The sequence below is a fragment of the Heliconius melpomene genome, chromosome 13 (assembly GCF_056956725.1).
Source record: "Heliconius melpomene rosina isolate 202511_hmr_F chromosome 13, ASM5695672v1, whole genome shotgun sequence".
NCBI classification, from domain to species: Eukaryota; Metazoa; Arthropoda; class Insecta; order Lepidoptera; family Nymphalidae; genus Heliconius; species Heliconius melpomene.
The window spans coordinates 3,987,482-4,002,210 of NC_140401.1; the positions used below are offsets into that span (position 1 = coordinate 3,987,482).

At 30.3% G+C, this 14,729-nt stretch overlaps 4 protein-coding genes across 9 annotated transcripts; 3 read left to right on the forward strand and 1 right to left on the reverse strand.

The window, feature by feature from the left end:
- Positions 1-201: 201 nt before the first annotated feature.
- On the forward strand, positions 202-1,927 carry LOC146532561 (tRNA N6-adenosine threonylcarbamoyltransferase, mitochondrial-like). 2 transcript variants are annotated; one of them, XM_085195504.1, is made up of 2 exons: positions 202-429; positions 522-1,927. In XM_085195504.1, exon 2 carries the CDS (start codon positions 674-676, stop codon positions 1,922-1,924), a length of 1,251 nt encoding a protein of 416 aa, XP_085051630.1. In that variant the 5' UTR covers positions 202-429; positions 522-673; the 3' UTR covers positions 1,925-1,927. The 2 variants fall into 2 exon arrangements, with proteins under 2 accessions (XP_085051630.1, XP_085051631.1); XM_085195505.1 differs by having other exon boundaries at positions 789-1,927.
- Positions 1,928-2,769: 842 nt separating this feature from the next.
- On the reverse strand, positions 2,770-3,696 carry sun (ATP synthase subunit epsilon stunted). 2 transcript variants are annotated; one of them, XM_085195574.1, is made up of 4 exons: positions 3,539-3,696; positions 3,326-3,456; positions 3,169-3,190; positions 2,770-2,890 (listed from the first exon to the last, which is right to left on the reverse strand). In XM_085195574.1, the coding sequence occupies exons 1-3, from the start codon at positions 3,565-3,567 to the stop codon at positions 3,177-3,179; spliced, it is 174 nt and encodes a 57-aa protein (XP_085051700.1). In that variant the 5' UTR covers positions 3,568-3,696; the 3' UTR covers positions 2,770-2,890; positions 3,169-3,176. The 2 variants fall into 2 exon arrangements, with proteins under 2 accessions (XP_085051700.1, XP_085051699.1); XM_085195573.1 differs by lacking the exon at positions 3,169-3,190.
- Positions 3,697-4,031: 335 nt separating this feature from the next.
- Positions 4,032-9,996, forward strand: LOC146532563 (traB domain-containing protein-like). 4 transcript variants are annotated; one of them, XM_085195507.1, is made up of 11 exons: positions 4,032-4,191; positions 4,544-4,717; positions 5,196-5,291; positions 5,977-6,128; positions 6,192-6,316; positions 6,595-6,721; positions 7,023-7,162; positions 7,605-7,756; positions 8,202-8,307; positions 8,576-8,715; positions 9,047-9,996. In XM_085195507.1, the coding sequence occupies exons 2-10, from the start codon at positions 4,555-4,557 to the stop codon at positions 8,688-8,690; spliced, it is 1,176 nt and encodes a 391-aa protein (XP_085051633.1). In that variant the 5' UTR covers positions 4,032-4,191; positions 4,544-4,554; the 3' UTR covers positions 8,691-8,715; positions 9,047-9,996. The 4 variants fall into 4 exon arrangements, with proteins under 4 accessions (XP_085051633.1, XP_085051634.1, XP_085051636.1 ...); XM_085195508.1 differs by having other exon boundaries at positions 5,196-5,290; positions 5,991-6,128; XM_085195510.1 differs by lacking the exons at positions 4,032-4,191; positions 4,544-4,717 and adding an exon at positions 4,982-5,126 and having other exon boundaries at positions 5,196-5,290; positions 5,991-6,128.
- Positions 9,997-10,685: 689 nt separating this feature from the next.
- LOC146532564 (traB domain-containing protein-like) lies at positions 10,686-14,557 on the forward strand (the record flags this gene model as incomplete). The annotated part of the gene is made up of 7 exons (XM_085196243.1): positions 10,686-10,835; positions 11,163-11,287; positions 11,695-11,821; positions 11,986-12,128; positions 13,265-13,422; positions 13,958-14,060; positions 14,413-14,557. Coding segments are annotated over 7 exons (909 nt in total), but the record flags the coding sequence as incomplete, so codon positions are not given.
- Between the last annotated feature and the right edge of the window lie 172 nt (positions 14,558-14,729).

Consider the following 14,729-nt stretch of genomic DNA (forward strand, 5'->3'; position numbering starts at 1 on the left):
TCGATTATCAATTTCTTTCTATAATAGTAGTCTATCAATTTCTGTAAATAATTGTAAAAATGTCAATAATATGATCACTCTCTTATGACGTTTTGAAGTAGCTATTCATGTTTTAATGAACTTCTTTGCTTACTAAAGTTTATAAACATTCTGAATGAATAAGAAATAGACGGGTGTATGTTATAATGTTTTATTTATTGCAACATCGATGTTCATCTAAAATCGATGATCATCAGGCATCCCTACTTTGAGGATATGTGATGACATAGAGTGTATATGATATATTATGTGCAAGTAAATGTGTTCTGTGATTATGTGTTATGAGTTCTGACCACAGCACAGAACACATTTACTCTCTGGTTCTGGCTTCTGGGCTTCTGTGGTTCTGTAATCTGTGCAGGTGCACTATGATCAGCGGTCAACTTCCTAGTTCGTATTTCGTAGTCGTAAGCTGTTTGTGAAATCTGAAAACCGATTACGTTTTCCTATGCCTTTCTTATATATAATTCTTAACTTTTTAGTCTGTGATATTGGATTGGAAAGGAAAAGGATGAAATGAAAATGATTAAATGAACCTCTGACCGCTGACGTTCCCCTTTAACTTTAATAATCATAAGAGTATTGTATATTAAAATTTAGATACACCTAAGTATATCTAAAACTATTTGAAATTATGCACTTTATCAATAGAAATTATAAAATTGTCAAAAATCTTACAAATATATATACATTTCAATTAAAACATAACCAAAGATTTTATAGTTTTAATGAAAGGACTGTGATTTTAGGTATTGAAACATCATGTGATGATACAGGGGTTGCTATTGTTACTGGGAGTGGCAATATTCTAGGAGATTCATTATATTCTCAAAATGCCATACATACAAGATTAGGTGGAGTTAATCCATTATTCGCGCGAGACTTGCATCGCAAAAATATTGATTTAGCTGTAAACGAAGCATTAAAAAAAGCCGACTTAAAAATCCAAAATGTTGATTATGTAGCTGTAACAGTTAAACCAGGCTTACTAGTAAGTTTACAAATAGGTGTAAAATACGCAAAATATTTATCAAAAATATATAATAAGCCATTAATACCAATTCATCACATGGAAGCACATGCCTTAGTGGCTCGGATGTATCATAATATAGATTTTCCATTTCTAGCACTCTTGATATCAGGTGGACATTGCTTGCTAACAGTAGTACAGAATGTAAATGATTTCTTATTACTTGGCAACTCTCTAGACAATGCACCAGGAGAAGTGATGGACAAAGCTGCTAGGAGAATGAAATTAAAAAATATTCCCATTTTTTCGGAAATAGCAGGGGGAAGAGCTATAGAAATAGCAGCTCAATATTCAAAGAACTCTGTTTTATTTGAATTTGCGACACCATTACTTAAGAACAGAGATTGTAACTTTAGTTTTAGCGGTGTAAAAGATGCTTTAATTCGTCAATTAGAGAAAAAAGAACAAGAACACAATATTAGGGGTGATGAATTAATTCCTGAAATTTATGACCTGTGCGCTGCTTATCAGAGAGTTATTGCAGAACATATAGCCCATAGAACAGAAAGGGCTCTCCAATATTGTTTAAAAAATAAATTATTAAATGAAACAAGTAAAAGTATTATTGTATCAGGAGGTGTAGCATGTAATGACTTTATCTTCAAAGGTATAGAATACATTGGTAGTAAATTAGGCTGCAATGTATATAGACCACCACCTAAAGTATGTACTGACAATGGAATTATGATAGCTTGGAATGGTGTAGAAAAGTTAAGATGCCAATGTCCTATAGAAACTGTCACTCTTGATTGTATTGATCCCAAAGCTCCATTAGGCACAAATATTACCAATGATGTAAAAAATGCCAACATTTATATTAAAGTAACTCGATTAAAAAGATTCCTTTTGAGCTAGAAATGTTGTTTTATTTAAATAAAACAAAAACACATTACACTTGTAATCATAATTATATTAGTAAAATGTTTAATACTTATTTGCCAATTTCCAATTCAAATATTGTTAAAAAATATCTTTAATTTAGTCTAATTCTAATACAATATGCATATATTCTACACATTTTTGTGAAGAAGATGAAGAGAATCAACAAATGTCTTACAAGTTTGATAGATGATACAATAAGGTCAAGTCAGTGGAAAACCAATGCTGTTAGCTCACTGGTTGTGGGTCCCCACTTTGGGGAATAGTTAATTTATTTTTATATCTTGCTCTGATAGACAAAGTTCCATTTCTTAATATGTAAAGTTTTAAAAACAAGAAAAAGAGGAACAGTGCATTAACAATAGGTTTCCTCTGCCTACACTATTAGTAGCATTCCCACTTAACAGGAACCACAACCATCGAGTTTAAAGTGTAAAGCTGTTTTTTGCACAGCCGCATTGTCGCGCTGACTTCAAGTTCAGCTCACATGGGTTTGATTTCTACTAGAGGGAAAGAATTATTTTCTTTTATAACAAGACAATGTTCTACCACTTGATGTGTGATGCAATGTGAAAATAGGTTCCCTATGCCTTCCCTGCTGTATTCGAGGTAGTGTGAAACAAAAAAAAAGTACATTTAAATTTATCTTGAGAAGGAAATGGAAGTTTTCAGTTCGTAAAATAAAAGAAACTGAAAATTAAATATTAAGAAACAACTCCTGATAATCTAAGAGAATTAAAGATATAGTGACAAAATTTGGTTGTTTATTATACTATCTGATTATAGCTCAATAAATTTATAAAACCGAAATAAAAATATAATTTTTGTTATTTTTAGAACATATTTATTATAATATCGCTATACAATTAAATAATTTATCCTTGATATTCAGGATTGTGGCACAAGCTATGTTCATCTACTTGGCTGCTTTTGCTTGTAAATCTGAAAATGATAATATTGCATATTAAAATTAAATAATTATTTTAATCTAATTTAAATGTTGTAACAAAAAACACATGTAAAAAAATTAGTCATATAAACTCATACATATTATCTTAAATTAAATAGTTAATTAACTATATCTATGAAACATAGGCATTGCACATAATGACAAACACTGGCAGTAAAAATTTAACATTGCATGTTTAAATAAACAGAATAATTTGTTAGTTTAAACAACATGCTAAATAATTTTAAACTCTAACTACATCTTAACTTACACATATACTTAATCCTTTTCATCTGAAACAGTAGTGCACATTATAAATATAAAAAAATAATTATAATTGTGGGTATAATTATTTATAGTAAAAGAGATAAATTCTTATACACCTGCAAGTAACTAGTCTTAGTTAAATATATGAAATAATAACTTACGTGCTGGTCTGCCATTAGCCCAAGGTGTTATGCGAACGTGGGATTCGTCTCGTTTAAGTGCTTCTGTCCGGAGTTCTGGTTTTAAAGATTTTCGCAAGATTTTTGCCGCAATGTTCGAATAGTTTATGTAACTAAAAATATTAGAAAATAAGTACTTTATATAGTTTTCATACTAAGCCGATACTGACTTAAAATTATAGAAATGTAGCTTACTTAAGACCGGCTTGCCTCCACGCGCTCATTTTTTATTTTTTCCTTAAATGAAAACACAAGGTAGAAATTTAAAATGTGTTCGGAAAATAAGTTCCGAATTCCAAATTCGATAAAAATTGAAGTGATGTAACATTTACAGACTATAAATTATTTTAATTGTGGTTTTGTATTATGTACTGACTTAAACTAATATCGATGGTAAAATCGATTCAGCACGAAAATCTATATGAAAAAAAAACGACAATTTTTTTTATTAATAATTAAAGACACAAAAAATTTAAGAATAAGTAAAATTTTGTACAATCAAAATAAATAATCTTATAAATAGTTTAGCATTTTTCAGATTTTGACTTACGCAGTACCAATTACCATATTGTATCTCCCCAACTGAGTTAAATGTGTGTAAATTTTAATACTAATAGCAAAAGATAATCGATACCTCGAAAGTGTTATTTTATCTGTAACTTTAATGAGAATATTGTCAATTGTCTAGTTTTCATAGAGTAAAAATAAAATATTTCTAAAGTCATTTGTCCTATAGCTTTGTCGATTTGAATGTGATATTTATTTCTTTTAGTACTTATAATAAATAAGGGGAAAATCAAATTTACTGCCGAGACATATCAGATTACTAATCCCAATTATATTCCTTGGTATGCTTGCTTATATATATATTATACCCCCGAACACAACGATAATAATATTATTTATTGTATTAAGTTTCTTATTATTTTAAGATGAAATTACATTAAATTTCTGCTTTAATTTTACTGTAATGTTAAGAGAAATCTAAGTTAACATAATTTCAGACCATGTATGTCTAAATCTCTTGAGAAATACGTTAATATATTAGCGATAAGTAATTTGAATAACTGATTTTATCCACGTAGGCACACAATGTTTTTAGATGAAAGGCTAATTAACCTTACTGGAAGGTCCCAATAGTAAATAGATGACATATCGTAAATATACAAAACAAATAGTTAAAATGTACTTTATCTACAGTCAACAGAAATATGGATTCTGATGCAGAAAGAGAACAGCTGCTTGTCAACAAACCTCCAAAACCTTCATTGGTTAATTGTGAAATATTAAATGAATGCCAAATGTTTTTAAAGGCTGAAGATGGAGGTGGTGATGCACATAAAAATATGAGTCAAACTACTACAAATGATAGTGGTAAAGTATATCTGTATGTAGCATATAGTAACCTCTTAAAAAACGTTCCGCATTTCTGCCTAATTTTCGAGATATTACTGTGTGGTATGTTGATTGGTGGAACTAAATGCTGAATTTTGCCTTTGAAAATATTATCAAACAAATAATATTATTCCTTTTATTTAAATGTCTATGACTACTTGTAAGAATAAAACTTTGAATCAGATATTGATCTTAAAGTAAAGATTGAAGCAAAATGTACATTTTATTAATCTAATTAGCTATGCCAACTTGTTATTACTAAGCAATACCTATCAATAAGGCTTCACTCAATTGTGTTAGACATATTGGTAGTGTAAAGAAAATTTTACATATATTTCAATATAAGATAATTATATACAAATGGTGAAAAGAAGAAATGTCAAAAAAAGTGAATAATTGATTTTTGTTTGTTATATGTATAATAATAATGATTATATACATTTTTATTTGATTTCAGGCAAACCTAATTTTATTACCTCAACTCCATATCCCACAAAGGCTACTGTATCAGAGGATGTTATAATAGATACTATTCCAGAAAGTAATGTTGAAGGTAAGCAACTTGCATATAGTAACAGGCATAACTACAAAGTTATTATTGGCTTATATGTATTTTGCAATTAGAATTTATTTTTCATATAATTATATTTATGTAACTGACATTGTGCTTGTGGATTCGCCTGCATGTTTTTTTAACTTTCCCAAAATTTTATTGTGCTAAAAAGTAACCTACAGTCTTCAAAAAACAATATACATTTTTTATTGATTAATTATAGTTAAAAATTTCTCTGAGTATGTCAGTCACCTTACAGTTTATCAGTATATAAGAATAGCTTTTATCTTTTGCTTCATTACTGTGGTATGACTTATATTACAATGATAACATTAAAATGATTTCCATAAATAATTAATACCTTTGTATGACTAGTCTTTAAATAAAAATTAGAGGAAGGATATATCCTTCCCCCAATTTTTCCATTTGAACTTGCACTTGTGACAACCTTCTGAAAAACAATTTCTTCATATAATTTTAGTATATGTAAGTATATATTAATGTTTGTACTGTGTATTGTATTTTTGTATTGACCATAAATAATGCAGTGCCGTTATATCATGTTTAAAGTAAAATAACTATACAATGTTAATTAGTATAGATTTTATTAATATTTTCCAAACACTGCATAACTGTTTTTACATTTTCTAAATACATATACATATTATCTATTTTTCTTTATCAGGTGAAAAGCAAAATGAGAATATTGCTAAAGATCAAGAGTTAGATGACACATTGCCAAGTACAGTAACTATTTTGGATGCCCCCGATGGAGGAAAAGTTTATTTGATAGGCACTGCTCATTTTAGCTTGGAATCCCAGGAAGATGTATCTAAGGTAATAAAAAATAATTACATTTACATTTAATAAATTATTTAATTTAATGAAAATATATTTCAGGTGATACAAAAAGTGTCTCCGCACTTGGTAATGGTTGAATTGTGCGAACAACGAACTAACATATTGTTACTTGATGAAGAAATTATATTAAGAGAGGCTAAGAACATAAATATAGCAAAGATAAGGTATGTTATATGTTTAAAACATTTACTTTATTTTGCATGTCTATTGAAATTATTGTATGTCCCAAAAGATGGTTTGGTATTTAAAATGTTAAAAAGTAAGAACATTGTGACTCAGGGAGATACTGCCCGACTGTACAAAATATAGCAGCGATGGCTTATGGCTTATATACATTTTCTAAAGTAATTTTCTATCTATAGTCTGGAATAACACTTTAGAATACTATGATTTAAAAAAAGATTTACTTAATACTATTAGATTACTATTTTATCTTTTTTAGGGCAACTATGGCACAGAATGGTGTTTTCAATGGTCTCATGTACATTCTATTATTAAATATGACAGCTCATATAACAAGAGAACTTGGTATGGCCCCTGGTGGGGAGTTCAGGCGAGCTATGGCTGAGGTAGTTATATTTTATGTTTTATTATATTTATCTCATTAGCTTTTTTGCTGAAAATTAAGTATTGGACAGATATGTGACAAAATAATTGATAGTCCTAGTGTTTTTTACCACATTGATAATTTTGTGTACATATTAAATTTTTATATTGTACATATTAAATTTTTTTTGTCATGCTTAGGTAAATAAAAAAAATATATTTTTCCTTATTAATACTGCTGTGTGTACATATAGATTGATTCTGTCTAATCTGCGATATGCGGGATAAAGGTGAAGCTACAAAAAATATATGTTTTTATTGCAGGCCAAGAAGATTCCAAATTGCATAGTACAATTAGGAGATCGGTCAATTAACATAACTTTACAAAGAGCTATATCATCTCTCACGTGGGGTCAAACTATACGCTTCATATGGCATTTACTTACGTCAAATCAGAATATCAGGTGAGTTTCAAAATATGTGTACTAAATATTTTTTTTATTTCATATTGTATACTGCATGTAGCAGGGTAGGCAGAGGGAACCGAGTGTCGAGCCACTCCATTCTCCACTTTTGGATACATTGCGTGATGAATGGCGAAGATCAACGCCGAGTTTTGTTTTGGTACCAGTGTGATAAAATTAAAATAATTGAATTCTCCAAGCGTTACCCATTACCTACGCGCTTGCAGTCAAACGTTGTGCCGTTGCATCATAACGGTCTTATGTGGCCTCGAGACCTACCTCGTAACGAGGCATAGCGCGGCGTTGAGGATAGGCGGAAAGTGGGGAATTTCTTGACGTAAGTGTCTTAATGGTAATGGAGTGTTCTAGGTTTCCAAATTCCCACTGTCTAACTTGCTATGTTTACGATATAGCGTGAAGCTAAAAATTATAACAATTACAGTCTAGAAGAAGTAGAGCGGTGTAAGCAGAAGAAGATGCTTGAGGACATGCTAGAAGAAATGGCGGAGGAGTTTCCGCCATTGAAACAAGTTTTTGTAGTCGAGCGAGATATGTTCCTATGCCACTCGTTGCAAATTGCCGCCATGCAGTCACGTAAGTATATATTTCATATGTTTTCTAAAAAGAATTTTTCTTTTCCAAGTGTGGAATAATATAATCAAAATATGAAAATATTTTTTGTGGTTACCCTGTTTCCCAGCATCCCAGGTGCTATGCGCGGTGCGTTCCGCACGAACCTGAGGGATAATAGTGTAAAGACACTCTGTTCCTATTAAGACACTTCCGTACTTCACTTCAATGTCTGGAGGCATTGCATGTTGAGTGGCATAACTCAACGTCTCGATTTGCCTCATGACTGGAGTGAGGAAATGAAAATTATTGATTATTATTATATTTATTAAATATTTCATATCCTCGAGCGGGAACCGCACCCACAACCTGTCGCGTTTACAATCGCACGTTTTTACCCCTGCGCCACGACTAGCCTCAATAATATACACTTAACCAATTTTAATAATATATTTGTGGGATTTTGTAGGTCGCGAGCCATGTCGGATAGTCGGTGTGGTGGGCATAGGTCATGTGTCCGGCATCGTGGAGCACTGGGGCAAGATGGAACCACATGATATATCGCCATTGCTTCAGTATGTGCTTCTCAATATATTTTGTTCTGCTTATGCAAAATATAAATATTATATTATTGAGCGTACTGTATAGTCCATCAAACGTGTTACGATGTTTCGCAGGTATGCGCAGAATTATATGCGCATATCTTAAATACCATCACAGGAACGATCATAAACCCTAAAGTACAGTCGGACGCGGCGTCGAGTGTCATTTACTATATGATACATGATACAAAGTAAAGCCGAACTCTTCATATTGCATATTATACACGTTCTTTTTTGCCAGGATCCCAGCGCCGTCGCTGTCGACGCGCGTGTTGCGGGTGTCGGCGCGCGCGGCCGCAGTCAGTGCGTTTTTGTACGCGTTGTACCGTTTTACTCCGAAACGCTGGTTGCCTTGAATATGATGAATTCATGTTTTTACAGGTATTTATACATTTTATAAATTAAGCACTAATTAAGATATGTATAATTATAAATTTAGGTATTATCACGCTGTATCTTGCATATAGCTGAGTGTACGTAGGAATATCATAGTGTCAAGCTTCGCCCCTTTGTTCGTAAAAGTCTTGTTACCAGAGCGAGCGAAATGAAAATAATTCATCTTCCGAGTGGGGTGATGTGAAGGTGATAATGTTTACAGACGCGAACACTTTCCGCCGAATTTTTTGAGGCATTGCGTGTTGAGTGGGAAGCTCAACTGGGCTTTAGCCTTGATTGCCTTTTGAATTAATTTAAAAGACATTTTTATTTCCAGAAATCGGAAGGACTGATTTATCATATAATGGCACTAATAAAGACTTCGCTGATCTACAACAAAATTAGCAAATTAGATTGAGGCATATATTTTTATAGCAAAAATGTATCCTAGAAAATTATTAAACCTAGGTCACCATACGGCTCGATATAAAGTGAAAAATAATGTTGTAATAGGTAATTTAAAATTTTTAACGAATTTAATTTATTTCCAAAATTCCACTTTGTCACAATCATTTTCTTTTTGAATCATCTTTTGCATTCATAATTAAGGTTATTTTCAATTTTAAAAGTAAAAGTATATTATAGTGTAATTAATTGCAGAAAAAATTACTTAATAAAATAAATGTTGGTATCAATAAATTCGATTTAATAAGTAGGTCATGGTGTATGTACAGAGAGACATACTGTACAAATATACAAAATATGATTCGAATTAAGCTATTTGATATTATGATATTAATTAAAAATTAATAAGTCATTTTTACCATTTTTTAAAGTCCTCTTCCACACTAAGGATCAAAAAAATATTTTATAAAATGTATATAAAAATAATTTTGCGGGACTCGAATCCGCAGCTATTGGAAAACGAATAGCTTATTTTAGTTTACTCTATCAATGATCCTATATACAAATTTAATTTGTTAATTCCTACATAAGTATATGCTTCCAGTGCCTTTTAAGCGAACTTGTTTATTTATGAATATTTATGCTGCTATTATACATAATGTTTAAAAATTGTGTGAAACTCTTTTATTAAATCTGTTATTAAAGGCTCCAATTTTATTGTTTCCATTTCAAGAAGTTATGATATTATGTTATTATGTAAGAAAAAAATTGTGGATTTCATATTATGAATAAAAAAAATATAATTTCATTTTATTATATGTATACTGACGTAAAGTTTATGATTGTTGTAAATATAAACATATAATGTGAGTATACAGTTAATTGAGTTTTATTTAAATATATAAAAAATAAGGAAGCAAAACTATTTCCTACTGGCGAACCATTCGCGGCTTCGCTCGCATACTACCTATAATTACTTTATTATGCTGCATATGCCACAGTGTGGATGAAGATTGTGAAATGAAAAAAATCCTACGTCTAAACAGTACGTATCGTACGTAACGTATCTTAATTATTTTTTTTAGGTATGGGTTTGAAATATTTTTCCCCTTTATTATGCTACTCTCGTAAAAGAAGTGCAGGCGCTTCCATGTCTCTATATATGTATATATCGTATCTATACATTTTTTAGATTATATGTTTTATATTATCCTTAAAAAAATAACAAAGGAGGTTTGTATCTGCTCATTTTTGCATTAAGCACCGGCATCTTACAATAAAATACCATAAATTAAGACAGATTAGACTATTATTACAAAATGACATTTGGATATGAAATAAATTATTAAATTAAATTTAAATTAAAATTTTATAACAATGTACAGATTTAAAGCTAAATTATTGTGTTGTAAATTAACTAGTAAAATATGATATACTTAAGATGTCTTAAGAAAGTTCTAAGTCCAAGAAGAAACATAAGGCTTAAAGACAAACCTGGCACGTATATTCTGTTTTACTACTAATAGTAAATTATTAAATTACGTTGTAAAAATCTATATGAAGTGTAATTTGTAGTGCTATGGCCAATTTTTTCTCGAGCCGCCGGAGATGTTGCTAATCTACCATCGTCCTCAGTTTTATTACAAAATGATAATAAGGCAAAAGTTGTGTTACTGGGAACCGTACATTTTAGTAAGCAATCTGTAGAGGATGTTTCTCAGGTACAAACATAATATTAGTATTAAATGTACATTTTTAATATACTTAATCTATTTTTGTTAATTATAGAACATTTTATACTTATTTAAAATGACAAAACATAGTCATATAAGTACATACAGTTCGCGAGGCTTACGCTGAGCTTTGTGTTTGTGTGAGTGATCAGAAAAGTCAGAAAAAAAACTTTTAAAAATCAAGTTTATCTAATAGATATCAATTGACTGCTGACTCTACACCTACATTATATATAAATACATAAATGCAAATTTCAGCTTATTTCTCGCGAACGGCACTTGCTTATTTATATTTGATTTATAATTTTTCGTCAGATAGTAAAATCACTCAATCCAAACGCAATATTAATCGAATTGTGTCGTCAAAGAGTATCTCTATTAGAATTAGATGATAAAAAATTCTTAGAGGATGCAAAAACTTTTGACGCAAAGAAAATAAGGTATGTTAAACATTTTAATATAATGTTTATTTGTAAGCCTTATTTATACCTATATTTATATAAATCTATTTTATTTTCAAAATATTAATAGGTATTTAGGATATTTAAGTCTATTTTGGAAGTAAAACCTTTTCACCAACGTTAGGTGTAAGAATAAAAATTAAGTGATTTAGTAAAAATTAAAAACCATTACCAACAAATAGTCTTGCTAGAAGATATAGGGGAATTAGGTACCTATCGAGATTCGTCATCATTTTCATTACTTATATGTTAAAGGTGAAAGATACGTTTCTCAATGTGTTTTTGTTCAAAGGAAAAAGCATAAAAATTGTAAAAATTGTTTGTAAATAGCATAAAAATTGTACCTAAAATGTGAAATGTGAGTTAAATAAAAAAAAAACTTTTAGACAGGCCGTTAAAGGACAAGGACTTGTGTCTGGAATGCTCCACGCTATGTTATTAAAAACGTATGCTGATATCGCTAGGGAATTAGGGGTAGCCCCCGGCGGGGAATTTAGAAGAGCCTATCAAGAGGTGCGATAATTTGGTATTTTCATATTATTATAGATAAGTAAAACTTACTTGAAATATCTTACGTGTGGCGCTTTTACACATTTTTTCTTTAATAAACTTTTCCAGATATTTTAAATGATTTATACCTTTATAAATAAATTGAATTTTATTGTATTTTTCTTTAGATGAAAAAGATTCCCGGCTGCAAATTATTTTTAGGAGATCGTCCAATACAAATAACAATAGCGAGAGCTTTTCAATCATTAAGTGTTCTGGAGCTGGGTCAAGTTCTGTATCATCTCTCTACAGCCAATCCTAAGCCATTAAAGTATGTACATACTACTATTTTTTTAGCTTAACGCTAACGGGATACCCGTTTACAGCAGGGTAGGGTGAGGGAACCTTGTCTGAAGATACTACATTCTCCACTTTCCGCCGAATTTTCGAAACACTGCGTGATGAGTGGCGGATCTCAATGCCGTTCTTTGTGTTGTTACCAGAGTAAGGAAAAGAAAATATGAAATAATTCATTTCCCTCAGTGGGAATTGAACCAACAACCATCGCGTCTTCAGTCACATGCTGCGTTATGTCGGCCTTTACATACTAGGTTAAATCCTACAGTTGAGCATATATACCCTACTAGCGGACGCGCGCAGCTTCGCTTACGTATTTAGGGGTGAATTCTAATAAACCATGAAACATGTGTTCAATGAAATATTTTTAAGATTCTAAATTTCAAATTTTATAAAAATCGGTGGCGTTTTAAAGATTTTTCCAAAAAAACTTTCAACCCCTTATTAGCCCTTAGAGGGTGAATTCTAGAAAACCATGAAACACATGTTCAATTAAATATTTTTAAGATTCTAAATTTCAAATTTTATAAAAATCGGTGGCGATTTAATTTTTCCATACAAACTTTCAACCCCTTATTTGCACCCTTAGGGGGTAAATTCTGGAAAACGATGAAACACGTGTTCAATTAAATACTTTTAAAAATCTAAATTTCAAATTTTATAAGAATCGGTGCCGATTTAAAAAAAAATCCATACTAACTTTCAACCCCTATTTCACCCATTTAGGGTTAAAATTTTTCAAAATCCCTTCTTAGTGGATGTCCAGATTACGAAAGTAAACATCTGTCCAAATGTCACGTTTCTACGCACAGCGGTTACGGCTGTGCGTGCGTCTTACCTCAGTCAGTGAGGACAAGTCCTTTTATATATATAGATTATTGAGATTTAGACATTCTGTTCTTCTTACTGCATTGCAAACATCAACTGTATAGAAGTATCTATCTATATTGATATAGATACCTACTTCTATACAATTGATGTTTGCAATGCAATGTATTTAGTTATAAAAGTTTATAAAAAGTATTTTTTGTTTTTTAACAAATCTAAAGGTAAATTTATATTTCACCCTTTAAGAAATATGTTAAATATACCTACTTATATTAATTGTAGCAAAGATCAATTGGAAAAGTATAAAAGCAAAGACTACGTACAAGCACAATTTGAAGAAATCACTAAAGAAGTTCCTGCTTTTAAAAAAATATTTCATGTGTTTGTCGATGAGCGTGATAGGTGTCTAGCGTTTTCGTTGCAAGAGTGTGTCCGTACTGGTAAGTGGCCTTTAGATTTTTTAATAGATTTTGTTTGGAATTTTACATACAAATTTATAAAAATATATTAATTAAGTAGGATACTGATATTAGGATTTTTGTAGCTTCACGCTTTATTCATCACTTAGCAGGTTAGACAGAGGGAGCATGGGAAGCTAGAGTTAAAACACTTCCGTTCCCCACTTTACGCTGCATTCTCAAGGCATTGCATTTTGAGAAGCAGAATTTCACTTTGCCTCGTTATCAGAGCGAGGAAATGAACATATTAAATATTTCATTCTCATAGAATTAATTAATAAATATATTTTTTATGTCTTATACCAACAAGTATAAAAGCAATCTTTAGTAACTGCAATACTATTTCTTTATCTGTTCTTATTGAGGGCGTATGAAGAATTAAATTTAATTAAGTTTTTCTACTCAACACCTTTTGGACTCTTTTTGTTTAATACACATACCTTTTCCTACCTTTTTACCTATAATCAAAAAAAAATTAAATATTTTAATAATGAAATTTATTTATAAATTATTGCAGTTCAATCGCCCCGAGTACTAGCAGTAGTCGGTATGGGTCATGTGGAAGGTATAACAAAATATTATGGCACAATGAAACAAGAGGATATTGTACCGCTCTTATTGTAAGTGTATTATATGATTTTGATATTATTTTAAACGAATTTATTTTATTTATATTTCTAAAATTCAGTCTTTGAAAATGAATGAAAGTCCTTGCGCAAAAGTAATATTATTTAGGCATGCGTTTTTAAAATGATTCTATTTTATTTTCAGCAACTAATTATTATTTCTACATCATGATCTGGTTTTCATATATCGAGGTGAGAAAGTAGATTACTAAATGTAGTGCCTACATAATATTATTATAAAATGTATGACTTATCTACACAGTAAATTTCAATCATTATTTTCAATGTGGTGCTAGTACTTTTCTAGTATTTTTTTGTTTTGAAACAAATCATTATTCATTTACAGGATCCCGCCGCGCCCTTGGTACTCAGTATTATTAAGGACAGGAATAAAATACACAATATATTTTTTAATATTTTCTTTTTTCTATAGACTCATATTTGGGTAACTGTTTTAAATGGAATATTACATGAATAAAAAGTTATTATTACGAGCTGTTATTATTTAATCTTTCGATTAAAAATTATATATAAAATTATTATTATATATTCAAAAACAGCAAATTTGACTACATACGAGTTAGAGATACATTTGTGTTGTTAGCATTATAAATATTTATTTAGAAGCGTATTAGATGAGTGAAAGGTATATATTATTTTAAA

Bases quoted from the DNA above. Each gene is read 5' to 3' on its own strand.
- LOC146532561 (XM_085195504.1), top strand. From the start codon at position 674: ATGCACTTTATCAATAGAAATTATAAAATTGTCAAAAATCTTACAAAT.
- sun (XM_085195573.1), bottom strand. From the start codon at position 3,567: ATGAGCGCGTGGAGGCAAGCCGGTCTTAA. The intron at 3,457-3,538 runs GTAAGCTACATT...TAATATTTTTAG, and splicing joins TGGAGGCAAGCCGGTCTTAA to TTACATAAACTATTCGAACA. The intron at 2,891-3,325 runs GTAAGTTATTAT...TATCATTTTCAG, and splicing joins GGCTAATGGCAGACCAGCAC to ATTTACAAGCAAAAGCAGCC.
- LOC146532563 (XM_085195507.1), top strand. From the start codon at position 4,555: ATGGATTCTGATGCAGAAAGAGAACAGCTGCTTGTCAACAAACCTCCA. The intron at 5,292-5,976 runs GTAAGCAACTTG...TTTCTTTATCAG, and splicing joins TCCAGAAAGTAATGTTGAAG to GTGAAAAGCAAAATGAGAAT. The intron at 7,757-8,201 runs GTAAGTATATAT...GGGATTTTGTAG, and splicing joins AATTGCCGCCATGCAGTCAC to GTCGCGAGCCATGTCGGATA.